The sequence below is a fragment of the Hordeum vulgare genome, chromosome 2H (genome assembly GCF_904849725.1).
Source record: "Hordeum vulgare subsp. vulgare chromosome 2H, MorexV3_pseudomolecules_assembly, whole genome shotgun sequence".
Lineage (NCBI taxonomy): Eukaryota > Viridiplantae > Streptophyta > Magnoliopsida > Poales > Poaceae > Hordeum > Hordeum vulgare.
The window spans coordinates 622,545,185-622,573,088 of record NC_058519.1 but is presented as its reverse complement, the minus strand read 5'-3'; the positions used below and the strand labels follow the sequence as shown (position 1 = coordinate 622,573,088).

Sequence of the window (27,904 nt, the reverse complement as noted above, 5' to 3'; positions counted from 1 at the left end):
ATTGCATAGATATCGTCACGACTTTGCGCGGTTCTATCAATTGCTCGACAGTAATTTGTTCACCTACCGTATACTTGCTTTCATGAGAGAAACCACTAGTAAGCACTACGGCCCCCGGGTCTATTCACATCCATCGTTTACACCTCCACTTTTACTTTGCTTTATTACTTTGTTGCTTTCAGTTCTCACTTGGCAAACAATCTATAAGGGATTGACAACCCCTTCATAGCGTTGGGTGCAAGCTTTTGTGTTTGTGCAGGATCTTGAGATACTCTTCCGCCGGATTGATACCTTGGTTCTCAAACTGAGGGAAATACTTACCGTCGTTGTGCTACATGACCCTTTCCGCTTCGAGGGAACACCAATGCAAGGCTCCAAGGCCACGGTGGAAATCCTTTGCATACTTGCCTAGGAAGTCCCTTAAGGCGTAGCCGTAGCTGAAGGATTCCTGGTGTCGTCGACACAACTATTTCCTGGCGTCGTTGCAACGGATACACAACAAACATCAACGCTCTTCAAAAATAGTGGGATTATCATCAACTAAAGTCATGACTTCTCCAAACCCACTTTCAATATTATTGCAAATATCATATTCATCATGAGGCTTTTCAAGATCATAAGAAAAATCATCGCCCCAATCATGATCATTGCAACAAGTAGTGGACATAGCAAAACTAGTATCCCCAAGCTTAGGGTTTTGCATATTTTTAGCATGATTGTCACTAATAGAATTCATAGTGAAACCATTGCAATCATGCTTCTGTTGGGTAACGTAGCATAAATTCAAAAAAATTCCTACGCATATTCAGGTCTTCCTATGGAGAGACCAGCAACGAGAGAGGGGTAAGAGCATCTTCGTACCTTTGAAGATCGCTAAGCGGAAGCGTTGCTAGAACGCGGTTGATGGAGTCGTACTCGCAGCGATTCCGATCTAGTACCGAACAACGGCACCTCCGCGTTCAACACACGTGCAGCCCGGTGACGTCTCCCGCACCTTGATCCAGCAAGGAGGAGGGAGAGGTTGGGGAAGAAGACCAGAAACACGACAGCGTGGTGTTGGTGGAGAGACGAGGTCTCCCGGCAGGGCTTCGCCATGCGCCGGCAGAGAGGAGGAGGAAGAAGTGCAGGGCTGCGCCGAGGGAGAGGGAAAACTGTGTCCTCCAAAGGCCAAAAGTGCCCACTATATATAGGGGAAGGGGAGAGGGGGTGCCACCCCTAGGGTTCCCACCCTAGTGGGTGCGGCAGCCCTCCTAGATGGGGGGAGTGGCGGCCAGATGGGGAGGAGGGGGTGGCGCACCCCTTTGGTGGGCCTAAGGCCCACCTAAGTTAGGGTTCCCCCTCTCCCCCTTTTTCTGGTGCACATGGGCTGGGTGGGGGCGCACCAGCCCACTTAGGGGCTGGTTCACTTCCCCACTTAGCCCATATAGCCTCCCGGGGTCGTCACCCCCTTGGGTGGTCCCCCGGGACCACCTCCGGTGGTCCCGGTGGTCCCGGTACGTTACCGGTGACGCCCGAAACACTTCCGGTGTCCGAAACCATCCGTCCTATATATCAATCTTTACCTCCGGACCATTCCGGAGCTCCTCGTGACGTCCGGGATCTCATCCGGGACTCCGAACAACTTTCGGTAACCTCGTATAACAATTCCCTATAACCCTAGCGTCATCGAACCTTAAGTGTGTAGACCCTACGGGTTCGGGAGACAGGCAGACATGACCGAGACACCTCTCTGGCCAATAACCATCAGCGGGGTCTGGATACCCATGGTGGCTCCCACTTGCTCCACGATGATCTCATCGGATGAACCACGATGTCAAGGATTCAATCAATCCCGTATACGATTCCCTTTGTCTGTCGGTATAGAACTTGCCCGAGATTCGATCGTCGGTATACCTATACCTTGTTCAATCTCGTTACCGGTAAGTCTCTTTACTCGTTCCGTAGCACGTCATCGTGTGACTAACTCCTTAGTCACATTGAGCTCATGATGATGTTCTACCGAGTGGGCCCAGAGATACCTCTCCGTCACACGGAGTGACAAATCCCGATCTCGATTCGTGCCAACCCAACAGACACTTTCGGAGGTACCCGTAGTGCACCTTTATAGTCACCCAGTTACGTTGTGACGTTTGATACATCCAAAGCACTCCTACGGTATCCGGGAGTTGCACAATCTCACGGTAGAAGGAAAAGATACTTGACATTAGAAAAGCATTAGCATACGAACAATACGATCTAGTGCTAGGCTTAGGATTGGGTCTTGTCCACCACATCATTCTCCCAATGATGTGATCCCGTTATCAATGACATCCAATGTCCATGATCAGGAAACCATGATCATCTATTGACTAACGAGCTAGCCAACTAGAGGCTTGCTAGGGACACATTGTGATCTATTCATTCACACATGTATTACTGTTTCCTGTTAATACAATTATAGCATGAACGATAGACGATTATCATGAACAAGAAATATGATAATAACCATTTTATTATTGCCTCTAGGGCATATTTCCAACAGCTTCTCCCATTGCAAGAATTATAGATCAAGTTGGCCAAACGAAACCCACAACTCGAAGAGAATTACAAGGATATGAAATCATGCATATAAGAGATCAGAGGAAATTCAAATAATATTAATAGATAATCTGATCATAAATCTACAATTCATCGGATCTCGACAAACACACCACAAAAGAAGATTACATCGGATAGATCTCCATGAAAATCAAGGACAACTTTGTATTGAAGATCCAAGAGAGAGAAGAAGCCATCTAGCTACTAGCTATGGACCCGAAGGTCTGTGGTGAACTACTCACGCATCATCAGAGAGGCAATGGTGTTGATGAAGAAGCCCTCCGTGTCCGAATCTCCCCTCCGGCAGGGCATTAGAACGTGCCCCAGATGGGATCTTGCGGAGACAGAAGCTTGCGGCGGCGGAAAAGTATTTTCGTGGCTCCCTCCCGTGGTTTCAGATTTTTCGGGGATTTATAGGCAGAAGAAGTAGGGCAAGGGAGCCACGGGGGGCCCATAAGCCTGCTAGGCGCCCCCCAGGCCGCGGCTAGGGGGCTTGTGGCCTCCCTAGGTGCCCTTTGCCTTGGTTCTGAAGCTCCCTGCATATCTTCTGTTCTGAAAAAAATCTTTTCGGAGGTTTTATTCCGTTTGGACTCCGTTTAATATTCTCCTCTGAAAAAGGTCAAAACCACAGAAAAAACAGGAATTGGCACTTGGCACTGAGTTAATAGGTTAGTCCCATAAAAAATATAAATGCATACAAAGCATCCAAAGTTGACAAGATAATAGCATGGAACCATAAAAAATTATAGATACGTTGGAGACGTATCAGTGTCGATTCCCGAACTGTTCATGTAAATACAAAAATGAGGTTGTTATTTCGAACTCTTGAAACATCAGTTCATCTTTGTGTTCGTATATTTTGCTCATGAAGGAAGCCTTCCTAAATCCTAATGTAACCAATGCTTTTTTGGTTGTTAAAAAATGAGGCTATTTTGCTAGTATGCTGCAATAGTGACGAGGAGTACCATGATCGATTCAAGTAGCGATGTGGAGTGGAACAAGGCAACACAAATCACACACCACAATTATTTTGTCTTAGTGTTGTCGCTATGAAATTTTTTACCTCTCAAAGAATTCCATAGCGACTGCCAGGCATGTCCCACATGCTCAAGGGCGAGCATACGCGAGGTACTCCCTTTGCTCCTAAATATAAGTGTTTGAGATCTAATCTCCTCTTGGATTTCAACTCCTACTCTAATCCAGAGCCACTTCTTGAGGGAATTTGGGTGTGAGAGATATCGTATTTTGAAGCACAAGAGAAAGGGATTCATCACCAATCAACCTCAATCCTATTACTTCTGGAGGGTGTGCGCCTCCTAGATCGGTTAGGTGCTTGGAATATTCTATTTCGTGAAGAACTAAGAAGTCTGTAAGGGCTTGGACACCATCTATTTCTTTAAGATATATCTCAGGTGAGGCTAGTACTTCGTGGTTGTATGCCATTATGACCTAAGTTGGTTGCTCCTTCGTGGACCCTTAGTGGGTGAGTGTCCTTCATGGACTAGCTCCTTGGTAGAACTTGCAAGCTTGATCTTTCGTGATCTTAAAATCTTTTTGGTTTGAAGCATCCATGAACTTGGAGTAGGATGGTGCCAACTATTCAAACCACGAGGAAATAAATCTACACCAAGCCAACACATGTTTGCATTTCTTATACTATAGTCTTACTTATACTCTTTGCAATTCTATACTTTCCGCTATTATACCCTATTAGACTTGCATGTGTAGGGTGCTTTATAAACTACCGTAGAAAATCTTTAAGTTGCTAAGGAAACTAAAATTTGGGAACAATCATGTTTATTACTAGTAGTCTATTCAAGCCATATGGACTATGTTAAATGATACCACACTTGTGTGGCACTGTTGTCCCATCCTACATTGGTTTTGGTCATCTTCGAGCCATGAATCGTCAAGTCTTACTTAATGATCCTTGGGTCATTTTAAGTTCGTATGTGTCGCTTGTATGGTTCGTGTCTTTATTTACTGTTCTATCTTCTTTGCTGATGCACATGCACCTCTTGTGCATGATTGAGAAGAGAAAACACAATAGGAACATTATTGACCTATGTCAGGCAAACCATGAGCATCACATATATCAAGCAAAAAGTAGAAACCAATATTGAGAAATATGGTATCAACAATGCAAGAAAACAAATTAAGAAGAAACCAATATCATGAACAAAGCATTTTTGATAATAGGGGTGAGAGACATTACAAAGCTATTGCTATATTTTGGAGGTCTAAATTACACGAGTGCAAACTATGTACACAGCGTGATTATGTTCTCTTGTGGTACTATATCACATAAAATGAATGCATTTCCTCTATATTTAGCCGTATGGAAGGGATGGCATGATGTACATGCACATCGGTGGATCGATCTTCATGATGGACAGTATCGCAGAAGGGACACTCCATATACCATCACCACATATCAAACCAGAAGCAACCGCACCTGCAAAGTCCTCAGACTCCTTACGGTTCTCCCTCTCCCAGACAAACATGATGATAGTCCCAACAAACATGTCAATCGCAAAGTATGCCCCAATGTAAAATGGAACAGCCATGGCCATCGGAAGTGGGATAAGTTTGGACACACATTTTGGGGTGACATCTCGCAAGAGGTTGATTGCTATAGCTGCAAAGAACAAGACAGAGCAGATTGCTAGGCAGTGTTGCGGCAGCATTGAGAATCCCTCAACACCCATGATTGAAATCTCACGGTAGATGGCAGCATATGGAGCTTTGAACATCCCATCAGGATTCCCAATATCGAAGGCCACCCAGTAAAGCCAAAAGGTGAGGGGAGCAATGACACAACCAAGGGCAGTTCCAATCAATTGTGAGATAAACATAGACCTTGGCGAAGAGAGGGTCAAGTAACCGGTCTTGAAGTCCTGCATGAGATCACCAGCTGTGGATACTAAGGACATCATGACACCACACGCTGCTAAGCCGGCAATCACACCACCATGATGGCCAACCCATGAGGCAAAAATGAAAAGACCAATCTTTCCATATGTGGATGCAAGATTCCAGTTTGTTAGGCCAGTGCCATATGAGTTGCAGAAGGCGACTAGAGGAGCAACAACATAGGCAGAGAGGACAAGGTACCACTTGAGTTGTGGGAACATCACCGGTACAATTGCAGTTGAAATTGCTGCAAGGCCCACATAAGCAGATCCTGCCAACCAAGGAGGGATATTGTCTTTTACAAACACCTCATTTAGAAGTTTTTCCTCGGCTGGTAATTTGGCAATTTTATCACCTACAATAAAATAAAAAACAAATGAGAGCCCTAATATATGATATGTTGGTAGGTCTAGTAGGTAGAATAAGAACATGTGAAAATACCATCCTGAACCCAAACAAGGGGAAGCCTTCCTTGGTTTGATCGTGCATTCATTGTTTCCTTGATAGTAGAATAAATGATTTTGACGAGGTTATAAATACCATCCCCAAGTATCAAGGATATGGACACGAAAACCTGAAAGGGTGCACACACGACTTAGTTTGTGCTAGACATAATGTTGGCAAAGATTGGTCAGTTAGTGAACAAATAAGTTATTAAGAAGTTAATTACATATATGACCCATATATGTGTTCTTGAACTCAATTTCATGGTTCTCACAAACTACGACCACTATGCCCACTGAAGAAATGCACTAAAGAGACTCGTATATTCACAACAACAACAATTTCCAAATTTATTGGATTTATTTTGTATGGAGAAAAACTAGAGGCTTTCTATTGTCAAACCTTGAAAATACTAATTCATGATCTTTATTTTTTTTCCATGGACTGCTTCATTATATCATCCTTGGTCTATAGGTTAACAACCATTACAATTGAGTTGATAAAAAACATAATCAAGGTACACCAGGGAATTGGCTATTAATCCATTATGACATGAGCAATCAGAATCCTTCACCACCATACCTTGTAACCATAGAGTCCTTTGAAGTCGTTGCTTCCAAGCTCACTTGGATACCACTCCCCAGCTTTTGTGGATATATATGGCCAAAGAAAACCCCAAGATATGATGGCTCCAATAAGTGCAGAGCAGTTAACAATATGCGGACACATAAGACCACATCCAATATAAGTCGGACTGAAGTCAAAATAAAACCTATAAAAATTGAAATTATAAGCATTTGGATATAATGCATATGATATTCCATCTTAAAGGATAAGTAGTTTTATATGATAATCCATGCGTATCCAAATAAGCCCTAAAGAGGATAAGGCGATATTTTGTTCTAACTTCACGAAAAGGAATTATAAAATGTGAACTTCAAAATAATATCACAAACACATTACAACAAGCTTACGTGTTCTTAAATGCTGCCAGGCCAAGTGAAGGGAAATTGTCGAAGCCACAGGAGTCCCCAACACCACTGAAGAACCACTTAAAGCAGTTCCAAAGAAAACTTATGCTTAAATACTTTCCAAGACAGCTAACTTGTTTTCTGGAAGCACAAAAATAAAGTTAGTACCCCCAAAACTTAAAAAATACAGTAGCCCAAGAATAGTTTGTCAATAGTGAAATTGATATAGAGGCATCAACATTTATCCCAAGCTGAAAAATAGATCATTCATGATTTTCCATAAATACCGATAAACTGCTGTTTTGTATTTATTAGAAGATTTACCATTTGTGTATAGATAGAAGTTTTAATGTTTACCACACCCTCTACCAGTATAAGCATTTTTGTAGGGAGATCAGCTTGCAGAACTCCTAGTCTCGATTCATTACAAACAAAATGCAAGATGAATACAACAGTATAACCTTATTGCGAAGGGTAAAATACAAGACTAGGAATTTCCTAAACTAATTTCATTTTACAAACTAAATGTATTTTGGCAGAACCTTAAAAGGGTAATTGAGACTATGGGTAAAGGATTCATTACAAGGTAAATGCAAGTTTAATTGTTTTTTTCTTAATTCTTTCTTACAAGGGTATGATACAAAGGAATTTCCCAACATATTTTCATTTTCTCACTGCCTTACTAAACTAGCTGGTAAACGTTCTGTCATGAGAATTGGTCGATACATGGGAAATGTTTTGGCCAATAGTCAGTGAAGCTAAGGTATCTACTGGGCAGAAGACTATGTGCAAATTCACCAGAGTATTCTCGGGTTTTCGCAACTATCAGTGCTTAACATATAGAAAAGGCGAAGTGGAGGATCATTAAATTTAAATAAGTCCCTAACGGCTGGGTGATGCAGCTAAAAGAAATACCCAAATCACATGGAACCCATATAAACTTGGATGGCCTGATATAGACTGTAAAAGGGCCATAGGTCCGTCGAAACCATTTTTCTATTATTAATGACTTCACCAAGCAAGAAGCATAGCAGAGTCAAGAATAATGATTATCCTTGGGAAGTATAGCTTAGTTTGCATAATACATATTATTATTATTTTTTGAAACGGAGGCAAAAGTTTTGTCTCATCGATTAATTAAGAAAAAAAGAATTGCTCTGTTAATTTATCAACATAATGCTGGTATGTTTCTTACTCCGCAAGTTCAGCTTCAGTAGTAGTGTGGACGCTATTTATCAACATTGCAGTGGCAGTTCCACTAGGATAGGTTAGCTTGTAATCAATCACCATCACCTGGCAAACACCAAATATTAACTTAGTTTGCCGGATTTGCATTAGACAAGGAGTTGTCCAAGTTGCTGGACTTGGTTCAAAACAAACATGTAAATTGGAAAGACGCGGGCATGTAAGATATGGATGATTACCTTGCGCAGAGCAACGAGGCTAAAAATACCAACAAAGCTAACTAGAAACATAAACCCGATCATCCAACTCAGTGATGGATTCTTCACATCAATTGCCCTGTTACCAGGATAATCAGTCCCGATAAGCTCATACGTTTTTTGATCCATTGCAAGCATATACGATCCGAACCCTCCTGCATCAGCGGAAACAATGATTAATAATGTGAACTCTATGAAAAAAAGGAGAAGCCTATCGTCAACAATACCCAAAAAAGAAGCTAATCTTCCTCCAATCCCTAGCAATGTTCCACCTAAATCTAAAAACACCATTGCCGCCCCCACCCAAAAATAATACACGGGCAACGCCTGGACGCACTTAGCACAAAGCAGCAGCAGAACTCCACACACGATGACTGTTTTCAGTTAAAGGATCAAAGCAAATGCAACCCCAAATCGCATCTCCACGTAAATGTATGCTCAACTGAAGTCCCTCATACAGTGGGCACATACCGCTGGTGGCGAGGCCGTAGCAGGCGACGACGCAGGTCTGGATGACGGTGTTCTCCTGCTTGGTGAAGGGCTTGGAGACGACGCCGAACATCCCGAGCGCCGCCGTCCAGGTGCGCACGAGGCAGTAACCGAGCAGCCCCGCGGCGACGTTGAGCGAGGGGACGACCCCCACCGTGAGATTGAGCTTGTGCGTGACGAGGCAGAAGAGCACCCCGAGGACGGCGCTCACCACTATCCCCCGTGCCGTCAGCTGCTCCCGCCACGGCGGCACCGCCTCCACCTTCGCCGGCGCGTCAGCAAGGAGGGGCCCGGTCATCCCCGCCGCATCCGCCTCCGATCCCATCTCTTGGACACTAGCTAGTATCAAGGCAATGCCTCCCTCTCGAACTTGGGATGCTGGAGTGATTGGCTGCTGGTAGGATTCGACGCTGACGAGGTGAGGGTGAGGATGAATGGGTCGGCGGGATGAGAAGGTATTTAAAGGGCGTGAAAACTGAAGCTTGGGTGCAGGCCACTGAGCTGCATGCCATGGCATCCGAATACCAGCAGCACGTCTACTGCACCATGCAAAAAAAAAAAAGGTATGGGCGTTCATTCGTGCTGTATGATGTGTGGGGCCTTGGGGTTTAGGTGACATTTTTTTTGCTCGCTGTCAAGGTGGGAAGGGACGTGGATCACCCAGGAGCCATGAGAGGAGAGACGTGCTCCTACGAGGCAGCCACGTGGCGTCCGTATGCACGCCTAGCAGGCCAGCACGGTCATTGTGGTCGTAGGGGAGCGGGACGGGAGGGGCGTCGTGAATCGTGCTGCTTGCCCGGACCTCGTGATCTTCTGCGGGGCAGTGAAAACGTGACCGTGGACTCGTTCAATTCTCACTGGCTGGTGAATCTGCGGGGCCCTTCTCCAGTGGGAGAGAAACCTGGCTCCTGAGACTGCTCCGCGTCTGTGATGGTGCCTGGTCCGGGATCGGGAATGGCGGCGTGCCTACCCGGACGCGTTTCTCGCGGGTGGTGCTGCCCGGCCGCTCGCTGTCCGGTGGGCCTCGTCTAGGCGATGCTGGCCACACATTTCTACCGTTTACGTACCAATTTGATTGCGTGTGAGCCATCGTTAAGCGTTAACTATGTCTGGTGGGGCCGCAACTAATTGTGGCCAGGAATATACGGTGGGTCCGGATGTAATGGTGACCAAGGATCATGGCATGCATCAGGTGTTGTTTCTCTCTTGCGGAAGAACGTGCATGTAGTATTTGATTTGGCCATGGGATGCGAGCAAGGTAGGTGGGCTGTCCAAATGCCCGCCAGTTTGAGACCGTTGACTGATGCTTCATGTCACGCGTCATCGTAAGCGGAAATATGAGTAGACACGTACTCCCTCCGTTTCCGTTTCCCTAAGAGACCACGTACGCATCAAAATGAATGAATCAACACTCTAAAATATGTCTATATATACACCGTATGTAGTCTTCTAGCGAAACCTTTAAAAAATCTTATATTTAGAAACAGAGGGAGTATAACGTAACTTTATAGAAGACCGAAATATATGAATAAGAGAACACTATCATTCGCTGGAACAACAAACGTAGCACCAACATTACACCTCGGCACGTCCAAAAACAGCCATGAGTCGACCGAACAAAAACTGCATAGCAAAAGAGCTGGTCTTTATCATGAACAACATTGCGTCTCGGCCAACGACGGACACCTCCAAAGACCACCAGCTCCCAAAGAACGTTGCTTGTCGAGTCACCATCCATCCTGAATGTCCGAGAGCATGTGGCAAGTGGCTCGCAAGACTTGATCAGATTCAAGAGAGACATGTCTTGGACTCATATCGAAGATATCTTGCGGCGGTGCGATGGGAAATAGATAGGTGTGATTTGAAACAAAAAAACATTTTTTTCTACCACGCATCTTTATGTTTATGGGGGATTCTTCGTAAATTATGTTTTGAAGAGAATGGAAACTTCTGTTGATCGATAGTTGCAATTTACAATATATATATATGAATTGAAGAGAAGTTACTCTCTGAGGGGATGCGTCGGTTCCAAGAGGTAGAGGAGAGAGGTGTCGTTGCCGAACCGAGCGATGGATCGAGGAGATGAACACACACACGCACGCGAGAGAGAGAGACAGTTTTGCGCCGCCTGAATATCGCAGCTCTTTCTGTTCCTCTTGCTACTTCTGTTATTCTGTTACAACGGAAGATACCCTAGCTAGCTAACTCCCGGCGGGATCGCTGTGATCCACGCAAGTCGTGCCATCCCACGACCACTTCACACCGCGACTGGTTCCTACCGGGAGAGAAACTAGGGAAGAAAGCAAAACGTGGTTCGGACGTGTGTGCAAGCACTCCTCCCACTACTACGTGCACGCGCAGGTCACATCCACCATGCACAAGCCTTATTTGAAATAAGCAAAAGAAAGAACGACCTGGACCCAAAGCAGCCGAGGGTCCAACTAGCTTAGCCTAACATTTCTCCCCCTTAAGCTGGTTGGTCTCTTGTGATCTCGCTGACACCCACCTTCTGCCTCATCTCCACGAAGTTTACTCGCCCAAGGGCCTTGGTCAGAATGTCAGCTAGCTGCTGCTTGGTTCCAACATGATCAACCTCCACTTGTCCCTCCTCGACGCAGCCTCTGATGAAGTGAAACTTCACGTCGATGTGCTTACTGCGATCATGGTGGACAGGGTTCTTCGCCAAGGCTATGGCGGACTGGTTGTCAATCAGTAGTCCGAACTTACCTGGATCTACTCCTTTCATTTCTGAGATCAGCCTGCAGAGCCAAAGACCTTGGCATGTTGCTGCAGCGGCGGCTACATACTCAGCCTCGCACGAGCTAAGCGCTACCACTTTCTGTTTCTGAGAAATCCAGGTAATGGGGTTGGGGCCAAGGAAGAAGATGTGCCCCGACGTGCTCTTGCGATCTCCGACATCTCCTGCATGATCACTATCACTGTATCCCACAAGATCTCCACTCCCTCCACTCACATAGCGGCATCCATGGCTCAGGGTCCCTTGCACATACCTGAGGATTTGTTTAACAGCTGTCCAGTGTGTTGCAGTGGGCTTCTCCATGAATCTGCTAACAATTCCAACAGCATGTGTAATATCTGGCCTTGAGTGTACTAGGTACCTTAGACTGCCGATTATGCTGCGGTAGAGGGAAGGATCGAGTGGCTTTGCATCGTCTTCCTTTCTCAGCTTCAGCCTGCACTCCATTGGGGTGTTGCTCCTGTTGCAGCCGGCCATTCCAGCTTGCTCGAGGATCTTTTCTGCGTATCCTCGCTGACAGATAGCGATCTCCCCTTTGGACTGTGTTACCTCGAGCCCCAAATAGTAGCTTAGTAGGCCGAGGTCGCTCATCTTGAAGAGCTTCTGCATCTAATCCTTGAACTCGACGATGTGTGTGGGATCGGTTCCTGTGATGATCAAATCATCCACATACACTCCCACTAGCAGGTAGGATTGGGTATCCCCGCGTCGGTAGACCGCATGCTCCAAAGGGCTCCTTCTGAACCCAAGTTTGCAGAGAGAGTCGTCCAACTTTGCATACCAGGCTCTTGGTGCCTGACGTAGCCCGTACAGGGCCTTGGTCAGCTTCAGCACCTCTCCTTCCCTGCCGTCGACGACATACCCTGGTGGTTGCGCGACATAGACCTCCTCCGCTAGATCACCGTTGAGAAAGGCGGACTTTACGTCCATGTGATGAACCTCCCAACCGGAGTGGGCGGCGAGGGCGAGGAAGAGCCGCACCGTCTCCATGCGTGCCACTGGCGCGAAAACCTCTTCAAAATCTACGCCTTCGCGTTGTGCATATCCCTTGGCCACCAGCCTGGCTTTGTGCTTGACGATGTTTCCGTTGGGGTCGCGCTTCACCTTGTATACCCATTTGAGACCGATCGGCTTGTGGCCGCGAGGGAGTGGGGATAGTTGCCAGGTGGAGTTCTCTGCTATCGCGTCCATCTCCTCATCCATGGCCTTCTTCCAGGCTGCAGTGCTTAGTGCCTCACCAATGCCAGCAGGCTCTTTGGCACTCAGGAGACATAGCTCCATGGCCTCACGCGCGGCGTCGCCCTCTGTTTCGTCAAGGATGCAGGACAGGCGACGATAGCGCAGGTCACCCGTATCTGCATCATTCCGACTTCCATCCTGGCTAGGTGGCGACGCCCAACGGATTTGACGACCCGCGTCGGGTGCGTCCGCCGGTGTTGGAGGTGGTGTCTCCAGGTCAGAGGGCGCTCCCCCTGAGGCTGGAGCGCCGTGTGCCTGTCTTGTCGGGTTGGCTGGTTCTGGAGTCCTCATCCCTGGAGTTGCAGGCGTCTCTCCTCCCTGGAGTGGCGACGGAGGGGAGGAAGCGCCAGTGTCCACCTCGTGGACTCCTTGTGCCGTGGTGTATACCACGATGAAAGTGACGGGGGAGGGCACCACTCCGGACGTCTCCAGAGCGCCCCAAGTCCATGGACGTCCTTCTTCAAAGATGACGTCCCGTGTCACCTGTACCTTCTTGGTGGCGGGGTTGTATGCGCGATAGGCCTTTGAGCCCTCCTTATACCCAACAAAGATCATGGGTGTCGAGCGGTCGGAGAGCTTGGAGATGGCCGGCCCTGTCCTCTTGACGTGCACCGTGCACCCAAACGTGCGCAGATGTTGCCCAACCGAGCGATGGATCGAGGAGATGAACACACACACGCACGCGAGAGAGAGAGACAGTTTTGCGCCGCCTGAATATCGCAGCTCTTTCTGTTCCTCTTGCTACTTCTGTTATTCTGTTACAACGGAAGATACCCTAGCTAGCTAACTCCCGGCGGGATCGCTGTGATCCGCGCAAGTCGTGCCATCCCACGACCACTTCACACCGCGACTGGTTCCTACCGGGAGAGAAACTAGGAAAGAAAGCAAAACGTGGTTTGGACGTGCGTGCAAGCACTCCTCCCACTACTACGTGCATGCGCAGGTCACATTCACCATGCACAAGCCTTATTTGAAATAAGCAAAAGAAAGAACGACCTGGACCCAAAGCAGCCGAGGGTCCAACTAGCTTAGCCTAAGAAGAGGCGTCAGCTACGGGAGCAACCACACAACAATTGGGCAAAGGGAGATTTTTTTTCCCTATTTACATTTTGTAATTAATCCAGGTAGCACTATCATCTCGTAAGGATTCTCTTGGAAAAGTTCATTACAATATTTTATAAGAACCTAAATCAGAAACACACAAAGAAATAGTGTAATGCGGTGTTTTGAATAAGGCTGGTTGAAGAAGTGACTCCCTTGATACATGTAAGTCCCAAAATCGTTGCATAACAATTTCATCAACATAAAATTTGATAGAGACTTGATAAATAAATCAGCAAGGTTTTCACATGAATTAACTTGCAAGATATTTATTTTCCCCCTTTTATGAAGATGGGGGGGGGGGGAATTAGGAGAAATATTTTTTAGTGATATTACTCTTGATGTATCTTGTTTGCATCTATGCAACACGTACCATATTATCTTCATAGATAATGGTACGTGATTCAGTCGGACCAATTCCACATAATTGTTGTATGCGATTGATCATGAAGCCACGCACATTTGCATGATGCCTCAAGTAATGAAATTTATTTTAGAATAATTGGTAGACGTTGCCACGAGAGTCTGCTTTAAAGACTTCCATGATAAAGAAGTACTACCATATAGCAACACAAAACTGGTACGTGATATGGCATTATGGGGATCACATAATTAGCCAGTATTTGTGTATTCAGTAATATTAGAGTCTTGATATATCTACGATTGAAAAATAGGCCAAGATTATTTGTGTCTTCGAGACATCAAAAGATATTCTCCACTCGAGACCCGATGACGTTTGTTGGGAGATGCATTGTGTTTAGAAAGTAGATTCAATGCAAACGTGATATCAGGCCTCGTGCAATTTACGAGATACATAAGCGCTCAAAATAACTGAGATATGGAACCTCGGGTCCCAATACGTCTTCTCCATGATCTGTTGGCCTAAATGGATCTTTCTCTATGTCTATAGGACGAACCACCATAGGAGTTTAGATCGGTAGGATTTGTCCAGTATTTTCTAGATAGCTAGATGTACCGTAGTTCATAGGGAAGGTGCACAAGTTGAATACATAAGAAAATTTTGATTTTATCCAAATCCTTCATCTCAAATTCCATTTTAGGCGATTGTATTCTTCACTAATGCCTTATGTCTTTCCAATGATGTTGAGATCATCAACAAACACAAAAATGACGTGAAATCATGTGGAGGACCTTTTAATAAAGACACATTGGAAATCGCTACTAATGAAGTAACCTTTCTAAAGAAGAAACTCACTAAGTAAGTTGTACCACATCCGTCCTCACTTGTCCAATCGATATAATGAGCTATTCAACTTTACAATATATATTACATTTTGTGCTTGTGATTGGACATAGATTCTATTGGGAATCTTTATATATATCCGAATCTATTGACCCGTAAAGCTATGTGATCAGGACGTCCATCGACTGCATAGATAGACAATTTTGCACTACCAAAGATATAAGGTATTGAAAAGTGGTTCCACTCATTACTTGAGAGTATATCTCACTTAAATAAATGTTGGGTTTCTCCGTGAACCCTTGTGCAACAAGCCTTGCTTTATATCTCACCAACTCATTGTTTTCATTCCATTCTCAGTGAAAACACCATTTGAATCCCACGGGAAAAACAATGGGAGGAGTCGGTATTGCTTCAATGAATATTTTTCTTTTGTTAAGCGAGGCAATTTCTCTTTGTAATCCATCCTTCCATAGGCCAGTTGGAGTGCTTTTCGCACTCAATGATAGTCCTTGGGTCTTGACGAGTGAGAAGGGTATCTGCAATTTCTTCAGCAATACAATTGTTGACAGTTGCAGTCTTACGGTCGAAAAATTCTCGAGAATTGATATAGTCGATGGAAATTTTTTGCACCCGTAGTTACTTTTCATGATTTCTTAATACGTGGGAGTCTAGGTATATCGATGGCCAAGCTAGTGTGTTCAAACTGAAGCTGGATTGTGGAGATTGCCCTTCCACTAGGTATATACTACCCATCAGGTGTTTGTCAATGTTAAGTTGACTTGCATTTACTGAATCCGAGGTATTTCTCCCCAATTTGCTTTGTTGTTTGCTGGAAGTTTGATCTAGGTCAGAGGCCCTACTACTTCCCTAATTTCTCGGCTTTATTTCTGGTACTCAAAATCTGCCCCTTATTTTACAAACTTGAACATATTTATAAAAAATAACAAATTTCAAATAACTGGTGAAATGTTGTAAAACAAATTTCAAATCACGTCCTTTTTTGTTAAAATTTCGCAACTTTTTCTTAACGCAAGCATTTCTTACATTTTGAAGACAAAAATCAAAAACAAGAACATTTTCTAAAATTGTGAAATATTTGAAAACAAGAACATTTTTTGGTATTCCATACACAATATTTTAAAGTTTTAAATAATTTTCAAAAACAATAATAAAGTTCAACAATGAAAAATGACAGTAAAAAATGCTTAGGCCTTGACCTGACTAGGCAATGGCATCGCTCCCGCCTGGTGTCTGTTGGGCTGGCCCAAGCATTCACGGGTTTGAGAAAACTTCATCGATTTTGAAAAAAATGTTCACGGATTGAAACTTTTTACAGATTTTGAAAAACAAATCACTAAGAAAATTACAAAATATACTCAAGAAACTGAAAAGGATACACAACTTGGAGAAACATTTTTTATTATTTTTTAAAAAAATCACTTATATGAAGAAAAAAAGAAAAAACCATAGAATAAAATAGAACAAAAATAGAAGTTTATAAAACACAAAACAACCGGCCTGAAAGTTCACGAAGTTACATTTGCCATTGCAAACCAAGTAACCTGTCCTGGTTGGTTACTTCAATTAGAGGTAAAACTTGAGGGTTGAAATTTGAGATCGGGAGCTCCTAATCAGCGCCTTCTCGTGCCGGTTAGGGAAAGTGGCGCCTGCAGAGACCGTATTTGGATTGTTTTCTTCAGGGTCCATTTATTTCTTCCAACCGTTTCTTCCGTTCTTTCGTTCGCTCATTCGTTCGACTATCTCTTTCGTTCGTTTGTTTCTTTCGTTCAACTGTTTCAAATTTAAAAAAAAATCATGATTTAAAAAAAGGTACATGAAACTGAACGAGCACAAAACTGTAAACAGCTCATGAGTTTTAAAAAACTTCATCAATTTGAAAAATAGTTCAAAAAAGTTGTTTCAGTTGAAAAGTGTACATCTATTATGAAGTAAAAAACTAATGATTTTTAAAACTGTTCAGGGTGTTATAAATTGTTATCGACGGGAGTACGGTCGGATGGGACGGGAGCCGACAGTCCGGCTGGCAATGGGCCAGCCGGCCAGGCCGAATCCCGCCAGTCGGCGTGGCACGCGTCGGCTAGGCAGGCCGGCTGCCGCCAGCCGGCCTGGGTGACTAGTCGGACCCAAATGTCTTGGAGACGGATTATCTTCGCTTGAGTATAACCAGGGTAGCATCCCCGTCAACATTTTCTCTTTTGTTATTCAAAAAAAATTTCTTCCCTTTTTTTCAAGTTCAATCACATGGAAGCAATTGGACACATGAGGATAAAAATGAAGAGTACGGCTATGCAAACAAAAAAATTAAGGTTTAAAATAAACACGCCCAATCACTAACTGAACATCTTCTCAAACGTTTTAAGGGTCATAGTTGCTAAGTCAGCTTGTAGATGCTCTCACATTTTCTGAGATTCCATCAATGGATAGTAGAGGGTTTAAAGGCCTCTTTCTCGCAACTAGGAATCCTGCATTTCAAAACTAAAACAACGCGTGGCTAATTTTTGTTGCATATATTCCACCCTCGAAGGTCGTAGGAGCAACTTCAACGGGACGATCCATTTTGTCCGCCGTCGTCCGTTTGGGTCCGTACGGATATAAAAGACGGTCCAACACGCCGACCCAAACGGACGCCCGTCCGCTTCTCATCCGCCTACCGATCCATTTTCGGTCCAATTTTGAGCCTGATTTGTGTCGACGCGGACTGATACGTTCATTTTGCATCATGTTTTCATGTTGATATTTATCGCTTCTTGGGCTGTTATTTCACTTCACGGTACCATACTTATGTCTTTTCTCTCTTATTTTGCAAGGTTTACATGAAGAGGGCGAATCCCGGCAGCTGGAATTCTGACCTGAAAGTGCAGCAAAGTTGAGATACCTACTCTGCGCAACTCCAAACGCCGTAAAAATCAAGGAGGATTTTTTTCCGGATTTATAAAAAATATTGGACCAAAGAAGCGCCAGAGGGGCGCCAGGGGTTGGCCACAAGCCTGCGGCGCGGCCACCCCCCCCCCCCCCCCCCCCCCAGGCCGCGCCATGAGGGCTTGTGGGCAACCTGCTGGCCCACTTGCCCCCCTCTTTTGCTATATGAAGGGTTTCGTCTGGAAAAAAAAATCAAGGAGGAGCTTTTTCGTGGATTCGCCGCCGCCACGAGGCGGAACTTGAGCAGAACCAATCTAGAGCTCCGGCAGGACGATCCTGCCGGGGAAACTTCCCTCCCGGAGGGGGAAATCGTCGCGATCGTCATCACCAACACTCCTCTCATCGGAGGTGACTCGTCACCATCAACATCTTCATCAGCACCATCTCATCTCCAAACCCTAGTTCATCACTTGTAACCAATCTCCGCCTCGCGACTCCGATTGATACTTGTAAGGTTGCTAGTAGTGTTGATTACTCTTTGTAGTTGATGCTAGTTGGATTATTTGGTGGAAGAGTTTATGTTCATATCCTTGATGCTACTCATTACCTCTCTGGTCATGAATATGATTATGCCTTGTGAGTAGTTACTTTTGTTCCTGAGGACATGGGATAAGTCATGCTAATAGCAGTCATGTGAATTTGGTATTCGTTCGGTAATTTGATGTGTTGTATGTTGTTTTTCCTCTAGTGGTGTTATATGAACGTCGACTACATAACACTTCACCATTATTTGGGCCTAGAGGAAGGCATTGGGAAGTAGTAAGTAGATGATGGGTTGCTAGAGTGACAGAAGCTTAAACCCTAGTTTATGCGTTGCTTCGTAAGGGGCTGATTTGGATCCACTAGTTTAATGCTATGGTTAGACTTTGTCTTAATTCTTCTTTGGTAGTTGCGGATGCTGGCGAGAGGGGTTAATCATAAGTGGGATGCATGTACAAGTAAGGGCAGTACCCAAGCGTCGGTCCACCCACATATCAAACTATCAAAGTAACGAACGCGAATCATATGAACATGATGAAAACTAGCATGACAGAAATTCCCGTGTGTCCTCGGGAGCGATTTTCCTCCTATAAGACTTTGTCCAGGCTTGTCCCTTGCTACAAAAGGGATTGGGACACTTTGCTGCATCGTTGTTACTTATGTTACTTGTTGCTTGCTACGAATCATCTCACCACACAATCACTTGTTACCGACAATTTCAGTGCTTGCAGATATTTCCTTGCTGAAAACCACTTGTCAGATCCTTTTGCTCCTCGTTGGGTTCGACACTCTTACTTATCGAAAGGACTACGATTGATCCCCTATACTTGTGGGTCATCAAGACTCTTTTCTGGCGCCATTGTCGGGGAGTGAAGCGCCTTTGGTAAGTGGAACTTGGTAAGGAAACATTCATATAGTGTGCTGAAATTTATTGTCACTTGTCACTATGGATACTAATCCTTTGAGGGGCTTGTTCGGGGTATCTTCACCTCGAACGGAAGCACAAAGAGTTGCTCCTCAACCTGCTGCACCTACTGAAAATATTTGCTTTGAATTTCCTTCAGGTATGCTTGAGAAACTGCTGGCTAATCCTTTTAGAGGAGATGGAACATCACATCCAGACTTGCATCTAATCTATGTAGATGAAGTTTGCGGTTTATTTAAGCTTGCAGGTTTGCCCGAGGATGAGGTCAAGAAGAAGGTCTTTCCTTTATCTTTGAAGGATAAGGCGTTGACATGGTATAGGTTATGTGATGATACTGGATCATGGGACTACAATCGGTTGAAATTAGAATTTTATCAAAAGTTTTATCCTATGCATTTAGTACATCGTGATCAAAATTATATTTACAATTTTTGGCCTCGTGACAGAGAAAGAATCGCTCAAGCTTGGGGGAGGCTTAAATCAATGCTATATTCATGCCCCAATCATGAGCTCTCGAGACAAATTATCATTTAGAACTTCTATGCTTGGCTTTCTCATGATGATCGCACCATGCTTGACACTTCTTGTACCGGTTCTTTTATGAAGAGAGATATTGACTTCAAATGGAATTTATTGGAGAGAATTAAACGCAACTCTGGAGATTGGGAGCTTGAAGAAGATAAGGAGTCAGGTATGAATTTCACGTTTGATTGCGTTAAATCCTTTGTTGAGACAAATACCTTTAGTGATTTTAGCGCTAAGTATGGACTTGACTCTGAGATAGTAGCTTCATTGTGTGAATCCTTTGCTGCTCATATTGATCTCCCCAAAGAGAAGTGGTTTAAATATCCTCCTCCTTTAGAAGTCAATATAGTTAAACCCACTCTAGTTGAAGAGAAAGTCATTGCCTATAATGATCATGTTGTTCCCAGTGCTTACATTGAGAAACCACCTTTCCCTGTTAGGATAAAGGATCATTCTAAAGCTTCAATTGTGATACGTAGAGGCTACATTAGAACACCTACACCCTTGAGCAAATTAGAGTTGAACCTAGTATTGCTATTATCAAAGATCTTCTGTCCGACGATGTTGAGGGACATAATATTCACTTCTGTGAAGATGCTGCTAGAATTGCTAAACCTAACGTTAGAGACAAACATATGCCTGTTGTTGGCATGCCTGTGGTTTCTGTTAAGATAGGAAATCATTGCTATCATGGTTTATGTGACGTGGGTGCTAGTGTTAGTGCAATACCTCAATCCTTATACGATGAAATCAAAGATGAGATTGCACCTGTTGAGATAGAACCTATTGATGTCACTATTCAGCTTGCCAATAGAGATACTATCTGCCCTGTGGGAATTGTTAGGGATGTTGAAGTCTTGTGTGGTAAACCGAAGTATCCTGTTGATTTCCTCGTTCTTGCTACCGCACAAGATAGCTTTTGTCCCATCATACTTGGTAGACCTTTTCTCAATACTGTCAATGCTCATATTGATTGTGAGAAGCAAACTGTCACTGTTCGCTTTGAAGGTGTGTCACACGAGTTCAATTTCTCTAAGTTTGGTAGACAACCTTATGAAAAGGAGTTGCCTAGTAGGGATGAAATTATTGCCCTAGCCTCTATTGTCGTGCCTCCTACTGATCCCTTAGAGCAATACTTGCTTGAGCAATACTTGCCTAGTAGGGATGAAATATTGCCCTAGCCTCTATTGTCGTGCCTCCTACTGATCCCTTAGAGCAATACTTTCTTGAGCATGAAAATGATATGCATATGGATGAAAGGGACGAGATAGATAGAGTTGTCTTAGAACAATATCCTATCCTTAAAAATAACTTGCGTGTTGAACTGCTTGGGGATCCACCCCCACCAAAGGGTGATCCTGTGTTCGAGCTTAAACAGTTGCCTCATACTCTTAAGTATGCTTATCTTGATGAAAAATAGATATATCCTGTTATTATTAGTGCTAGCCACTCAGAGCATGAAGAAAAGAAGTTACTAGAAACTCTGAGGAAGCACCGTGCTGCTATTGGATATACTCTTGATGATCTTAAGGGCATTAGTCCTACTCTATGCCAGCACAAGATTAAAACTGATCCTGATTTCAAACCAGTTGCTGATCATCAAAGCAGATTAAATCCTAAGATGAAAGAGGTTGTTAGAAAAGAAATACTAAAGCTCGTGGAAGCAGGTATCATTTATCCTGTTGCTCACAGCGATTGGGTGAGTCCGGTGCATTGCGTCCCTAAGAAGGGAGGCATTACCGTTGTCCCTAATGATAAGGATGAATTGATCCCTCAGAGGATTATTACTGGCTATAGGATGGTGATCGATTTTAGGAAATTGAATAAAGCCACTAGGAAAGATCATTACCCTTTGCCTTTTATCGACCAAATGCTAGAAAGGCTGTCTAAAAACACACACTTCTGCTTTCTAGACGGTTATTCTGGTTTCTCCCAAATACCAGTTGCACAATCTGATCAGGAGAAGACCACTTTCACCTGCCCTTTTGGTACCTTTGCTTATAGACGTATGCCTTTTGGCCTATGTAATGCACCTGCCACCTTTCAAAGATGTATGATGGCTATATTCTCTAACTTTTGTGAAAAGATTGTTGAGGTTTTCATGGATGACTTCTCCGTTTACGGGTCTTCCTTTGATGATTTCCTAAGCAACCTTGATCGAGCCTTGCAGAGATGTAAAGACACCAATCTTGTCTTGAATTGGGAGAAGTGCCACTTGATGGTTAATGAAGGCATCGTCTTAGGACATAAAATTTCTGAAAGAGGTATTGAAGTCGATAAGGCTAAGGTTGATGCAATCGAGAAAATGCCATACCCACAGATATCAAAGGGATAAGAAGTTTCCTTGGTCATGCTGGTTTCTATAGAAGGTTCATTAAAGACTTCTCTAAGATTTCTAGGCCTCTTACCAATCTCTTGCAAAAGGATATTCATTTTGTCTTTGACGATGATTGTGAGGAAGCCTTCAAAATACTTAAGAGGGCTTTGATAACTGCACCTATTGTTCAACCACCTGATTGGAACTTACCTTTTGAGATCATGTGTGACGCTAGTGATTATGCTGTTGGGGCTGTTCTAGGGCAAAGAGTCGATAAAAAGTTGAATGTTATTCACTATGCTAGTAAAACTCTAGACAGTGCTCAAAGAAACTATACCACTACGGAGAAGGAATTTTTAGCAGTCGTGTTTGCATGTGAAAAGTTCAGGTCTTACATAGTTGATTCCAAAGTCACTATTCACACTGATCATGCTCCTATTAAGTACCTCATGGAGAAGAAGGACGTTAAATCTAGACTTATCAGATGGGTTCTCTTGCTACAAGAATTTGATTTGCACGTTGTCGACAGAAAGGATGCTGATAACCCAGTAGCAGATAACTTTTCTAGGTTGGAAAACGTTCTTGGTGACCCACAACCTATTGATGATAGCTTTCCAGTGAGCAATTGAATGTCATCAATGCTTCACGTAGTGCACCGTGGTATGCTAATTATGCAAACTATATCGTTGCCAAATATATACCACCTAGTTTCACATACCAGCAAAAGAAGAAGTTCTTCTTTGACTTGAGGCATTACTTTTGGGATGATCCTCACCTTTATAAGGAAGGAGTAGATGGTGTTATTAGACATTGTGTACCTGAACATGAACAGGGACAGATCCTACAGAAGTGTCACTCCGAGGCCTACGGAGGACACCATGCGGGAGATAGAACTGCACACAAGGTATTGCAATCAGGTTTCTATTGGCCCACTCTCTTCAAGGATGCCCGTAAGTTTGTCTTGTCTTGTGATGAATGTGAAAGAATAGGTAATATTAGCAAACGCGAGGAAATGCCTATGAACTATTCACTTTTCATTGAACCATTTGATGTCCGGGGCTTTGATTATATGGGACCTTTTCCAAAATCCAATGGGTATACTCATATCCTAGTTGATGTTGATTACGTCACTAAGTGGGTAGAAGCTATCCCCAATAGTAGTGCTGATCACAACACCTCTATCAGGATGCTTAAAGAAGTTATCTTCCCTAGATTTGGAGTCCCTAGATATCTAATGACCGACGGTGGATCACACTTCATTCATGGTGCTTTCTGTAAAACGCTTGCTAAGTACGATGTCAACCATAGAATTTCGTCTCCCTATCACCCTCAGTCCAGTGGTCAAGCAGAGCTAAGTAATAGAGAGATTAAACTAATTCTGCAAAAGACTATCAACAGGTCTAGAAAGAATTGGTCTAAGAAGCTCGATGATGCACTGTGGGCTTATAGAACTGCCTATAAGAATCCCATGGGCATGTCTGTGTACAAAATAGTGTACGGTAAAGCATGTCATTTACCTCTTGAGCTAGAGCATAAAGCTTATTGGGCAATCAAAGAGCTCAACTTTGATTTCAAACTTGCTGGTGAGAAGAGGTTATTTGATATTAGCTCGCTTGATGAGTGGAGAACTCAGGCATATGAGAATGCCAAGCTGTTCAAAGAGAAGGTTAAGAGGTGGCATGATAAGAGGATACAAAAGCGTGAGTTCAATGTAGGTGATTATGTCTTGCTATATAACTCTCGTTTAAGATTCTTTGCACGCAAGCTTCTCTCTAAATGGGAAGGTCCCTATCACTACTGGAATCTGCTGGTTTGCCGACAGCCAGAGCTGACGGCAAAGGACAGTTTAACTGATGGCAAAGGCTTTGTCGTCAGTGTGCTGTCGGCAAAGGTACCGGCCAAGATTTTATCGGCAATCACCTTCTTTGCCGTCAGCTGAAGGTCGACCGACGGCAAAGACTTTGCCATCAGCTTTGTGGCACGGGCTGACGGCAAAGAGCAGTGGCGGCAACGGCGCAGGCCGAGCTCCGTTAGAAGGTTAACGGCAGGCTTTGCCCACAGCCGTAGCAAAGCTGACGGCAAAGCCGAAACCACTGGGTCCCCTAGGTCCCCTCTTTGCCCACAGCCGTAGCAAAGCTAACGGCAAAGCCGAAACCCCTGGGTCCCCTTGGTCGCCTCTTTGCCGGCAGCTGGAGCACAGCTGACGGCAAAGCCGAAAATCTGGGAAAATTTGGTATTCCCAGAGTTGTCAGGATACACAGGCTGCTGCCACGTGTCTTCTTTGCCGTCAGTCCACCGACGGCAAAGCCGTTGCCGTCAGTAAGCTGTAGGCAAAGACCCTCCCTGCTTTTTTTCATATTTGTTTTCTGTTAATTCCCTGCATTTGCAAAACATAGATACAAACAGCAACATATATATATATTTGCCCAGCCCCTAAACAGCACCACAAGTGCATCACAAAGTGCAAACAGCACGAATATATGTAATTAAAGTGCAAACAAGATCGCAAAGTATTACAAAGCATCACAAGTGCATCCACAAATACAATTGCATTACAAAGTTCATCTAAGACTACACAAGTGCATTACAAAGTCCCTCGAGCATCCATCCATATGCCATGCTGCTTTATCAAAATCTGCATAATGAGAAAGAAGTTAGAAGAAGAATACAATAAGAAAGAAGTTATCTAAATTAAGCTAAGCAATTAGAAGAAGAAGTGGAAGAAGAAGAAGAAGAAGAACAAGAAGAAGAAGTGGAAGAAGAAGAAGAAGAAGATATAGAAAAAGAAAGAAGAGAAGTTATCTTTTTCTCCTCTTTCTTCTTCTCTTATTTCTTCATCTCTTGTTTGTTCTTCTCTTCTGGTTTCTTTTAAAACTTTCTAAACTAATTATGTCATTTTTGAGCTCTAATATCAACTAGAATTTACTAAGCTAACTAAACCATGGCTAATATCAACTAGAATTTACTAAGCTAACTAAAGCATGGCATAATCTAAGTTGATCTAAACAATAAGAAGAATAAGAAGGAGAGGAATAACTTACCGAATGCCAAGAAACGGAGGAGAAGCTCCATCTCCGTTGGTCGCTGGGTTGCTAGGGCTCTCACCAGGAGAAATAAAGGGATCGTGGGATTCAACTCTGGAATGATGCTGCAACAAGGCAAGAGTTAAAATATGTGGTTAGCACGGCGACAGACAATGGTATAAGACCGTGCAAGGTTGGTCATTGAAAGGGAACTCACCGTTCCCACCGGAGAAGGCATCGGCGGAGGGGGCGGCAAACCTTGCTTCTCACACATAGCCTGCAAATTAGTTTTCGAGGAGTCAAAGAAATAGCCTTGTTGCGTCTCACACATAGCCTTGCTTCTCACACAACTGACTTACCGCAACGAAGTCGTGCATGGCCTTCGCATGGGCACTATTGCGTGCCCTCTCCTCCTCAAGCAACCTCTGCGTATTCCGGTCCCTCTCCTCCAACAAGAGCCTGGTGGCCTCCCTCTCCTTCATAAGTGCGGCATGCAACCACTCCTCAAAAGGAATTTTCATCATCCATCCAGGGACAAAAGAACGAAAGAAATAATGAAGAAAACTAACCTCGATGGCAAGATCAACTGGCCTCGCGCGTTGCCGTATTACAGGAGCGGAGCTCGTTTGCCTCGACTTGATCTGAGATAGAGTCTCAGTGATAGGGACGAAGCCATCACACATGGCCAGCGTGCCATGACTCTTACCGCCACCAGAGATCATTAACGCCTCTGGATCGATAGGATTCTGGCTCGGGTCAAAGTCAGGCCCGCGCAGCTGTTTGACCACCTTGGAATAAGACGTCATCTTGTTGTAGGCGGACACGCTTGTGTACGCCGACGGCCCGTCCCCCTCAGAATATGCCTTCGTCGTCTTGTACGAGCCCTTATGGGCCATGCTAAACGCGGCGTATCCCTCAGGCTCGGGCTGGTTATTGTGTTTGGCCTACACGAAAAGACAAAGAATTAGTACAACAAAAATCATGAACGAACGAATTATTGATGAAACAAAACAAGGCACACATACCCGTTTTTTGGCGTATTGCTTGATGTTGGCATTTGCCTTGATGGTGTGGCACACCAACCAATTGGGCACGACGGTCCTTGGCCATAGTGTGGGTGCTCAACCAAGCCTCTGTGCACCACCTGTCCACTATCATCTCCCAACAATCCATCTTATCGGCCAACCATCTCGGGGGCACCTATGAATGTAAGTTAATGAAGAATGAAACTAAGTATTATAACTAAATAGACCTAACTAGCCCTAAGAATTGATCTTTGGAATGTACATACCTCCATGTACTCGGTCTTATCAAGGAAAATCTTTCGACATCCAGTCTTTGTCTTCGGCTCCCCTTGCTTGGCGTACCAATCTCGAACAGCCTGAACACGCAGCTCGTGCCTCGTGTTATTCAATAAACTCTTGCACTCTTTCACAAGGTTCTTCTTGGCCGCCTCCTCCTTCCCCTCCTCGACCCTAAAGTAACTCTGTAATTATGCCAAATAGATGCACAGATGAATAGTGAAATGATTTGGAAGGAAATAACAATATATAACATTGTATACTTTTTATTGGGTAAAATAATAGTTACCCAAAAATCAGCCAACACCTTGTCGGCCACGCTCACGCAAACAATACCATTTACATGTGTGTTTTCCGGGAGCAGAGCGGCTTGGTAGTGCTCCCACTTGAGTCCTGGCTCGGGAACCATACCCTCACCGGGCAACTGCACTATCCCGGGGAAGTGCTCCCTAAGTAAAGCACCAAGGAGGCAGTTTGGATTTCGGGTATTCTGCGGGTAATCCCACCCCCTACATAATGATAAGGCAAAGACATTATCTACTTGGTGAAATATAATGATATAAGGTACACAATATATATCAACTTACTTCTCGCCATCTGGCTTAATGAACACCGTGTGCTGCAACTCCAATCGGTCTGGAACTTGTGTCATACCACGTTGGTAGACCGACTTGCTGGCAGCCCCCTCAGCCTCTGCCTCAGCCCCCTCCACCTCAGCACCCTCCGCCACAGCCTCCACCTCAGCACCCTCCGCCTCAGCCCCCTGCATCGGTGTCTGCTCCTGGACGGGAGGATCCCGCACCGGTGACACCCTCGTCTGCAAGGGTGAAGTGGCTGAGACAGAAGTAGCTGAGGGTGGTGGCGACTGGCTCCTATCATGCAGCCTCCCTCTCCCACGACCACGTCCTCTGCCTCTCTTCTTTCCTACGCCTCTCCCACGGGGCTCCTCGGCAAAGCTCTGCAACAAAGTTCTCCGTAGCTGCCCAGGTGCTATCCTCAACTTATCCCCGCCTGCCATGTCTCACCACCTCTAACGATAAATAGTTAAATAATTAGTACAAATTCAAGGACAATAATTAAATGAACAATAATAAATACATGAATAATTCAACTAATAATTGAATAATTAAACAACAATGTTTGGATGCATACAAAGTACTAATAGTCTGGATCATCTGTCTCTTCTCCATGGTCAATTAAAGCAAAATCATCATCAGTATCACACGTGTCATCATGACTGATATCGTCATCGGGT

General features: G+C 44.3%; 1 protein-coding gene across 1 annotated transcript; it reads right to left on the bottom strand.

The window, feature by feature from the left end:
* Positions 1-4,756: 4,756 nt before the first annotated feature.
* Positions 4,757-9,289, bottom strand: LOC123430910 (probable metal-nicotianamine transporter YSL6). The gene is made up of 7 exons (XM_045114739.1): positions 8,819-9,289; positions 8,330-8,502; positions 8,101-8,198; positions 6,909-7,046; positions 6,517-6,706; positions 5,932-6,064; positions 4,757-5,845 (listed from the first exon to the last, which is right to left on the bottom strand). The coding sequence occupies exons 1-7, from the start codon at positions 9,159-9,161 to the stop codon at positions 4,908-4,910; spliced, it is 2,013 nt and encodes a 670-aa protein (XP_044970674.1). The 5' UTR covers positions 9,162-9,289; the 3' UTR covers positions 4,757-4,907.
* Between the last annotated feature and the right edge of the window lie 18,615 nt (positions 9,290-27,904).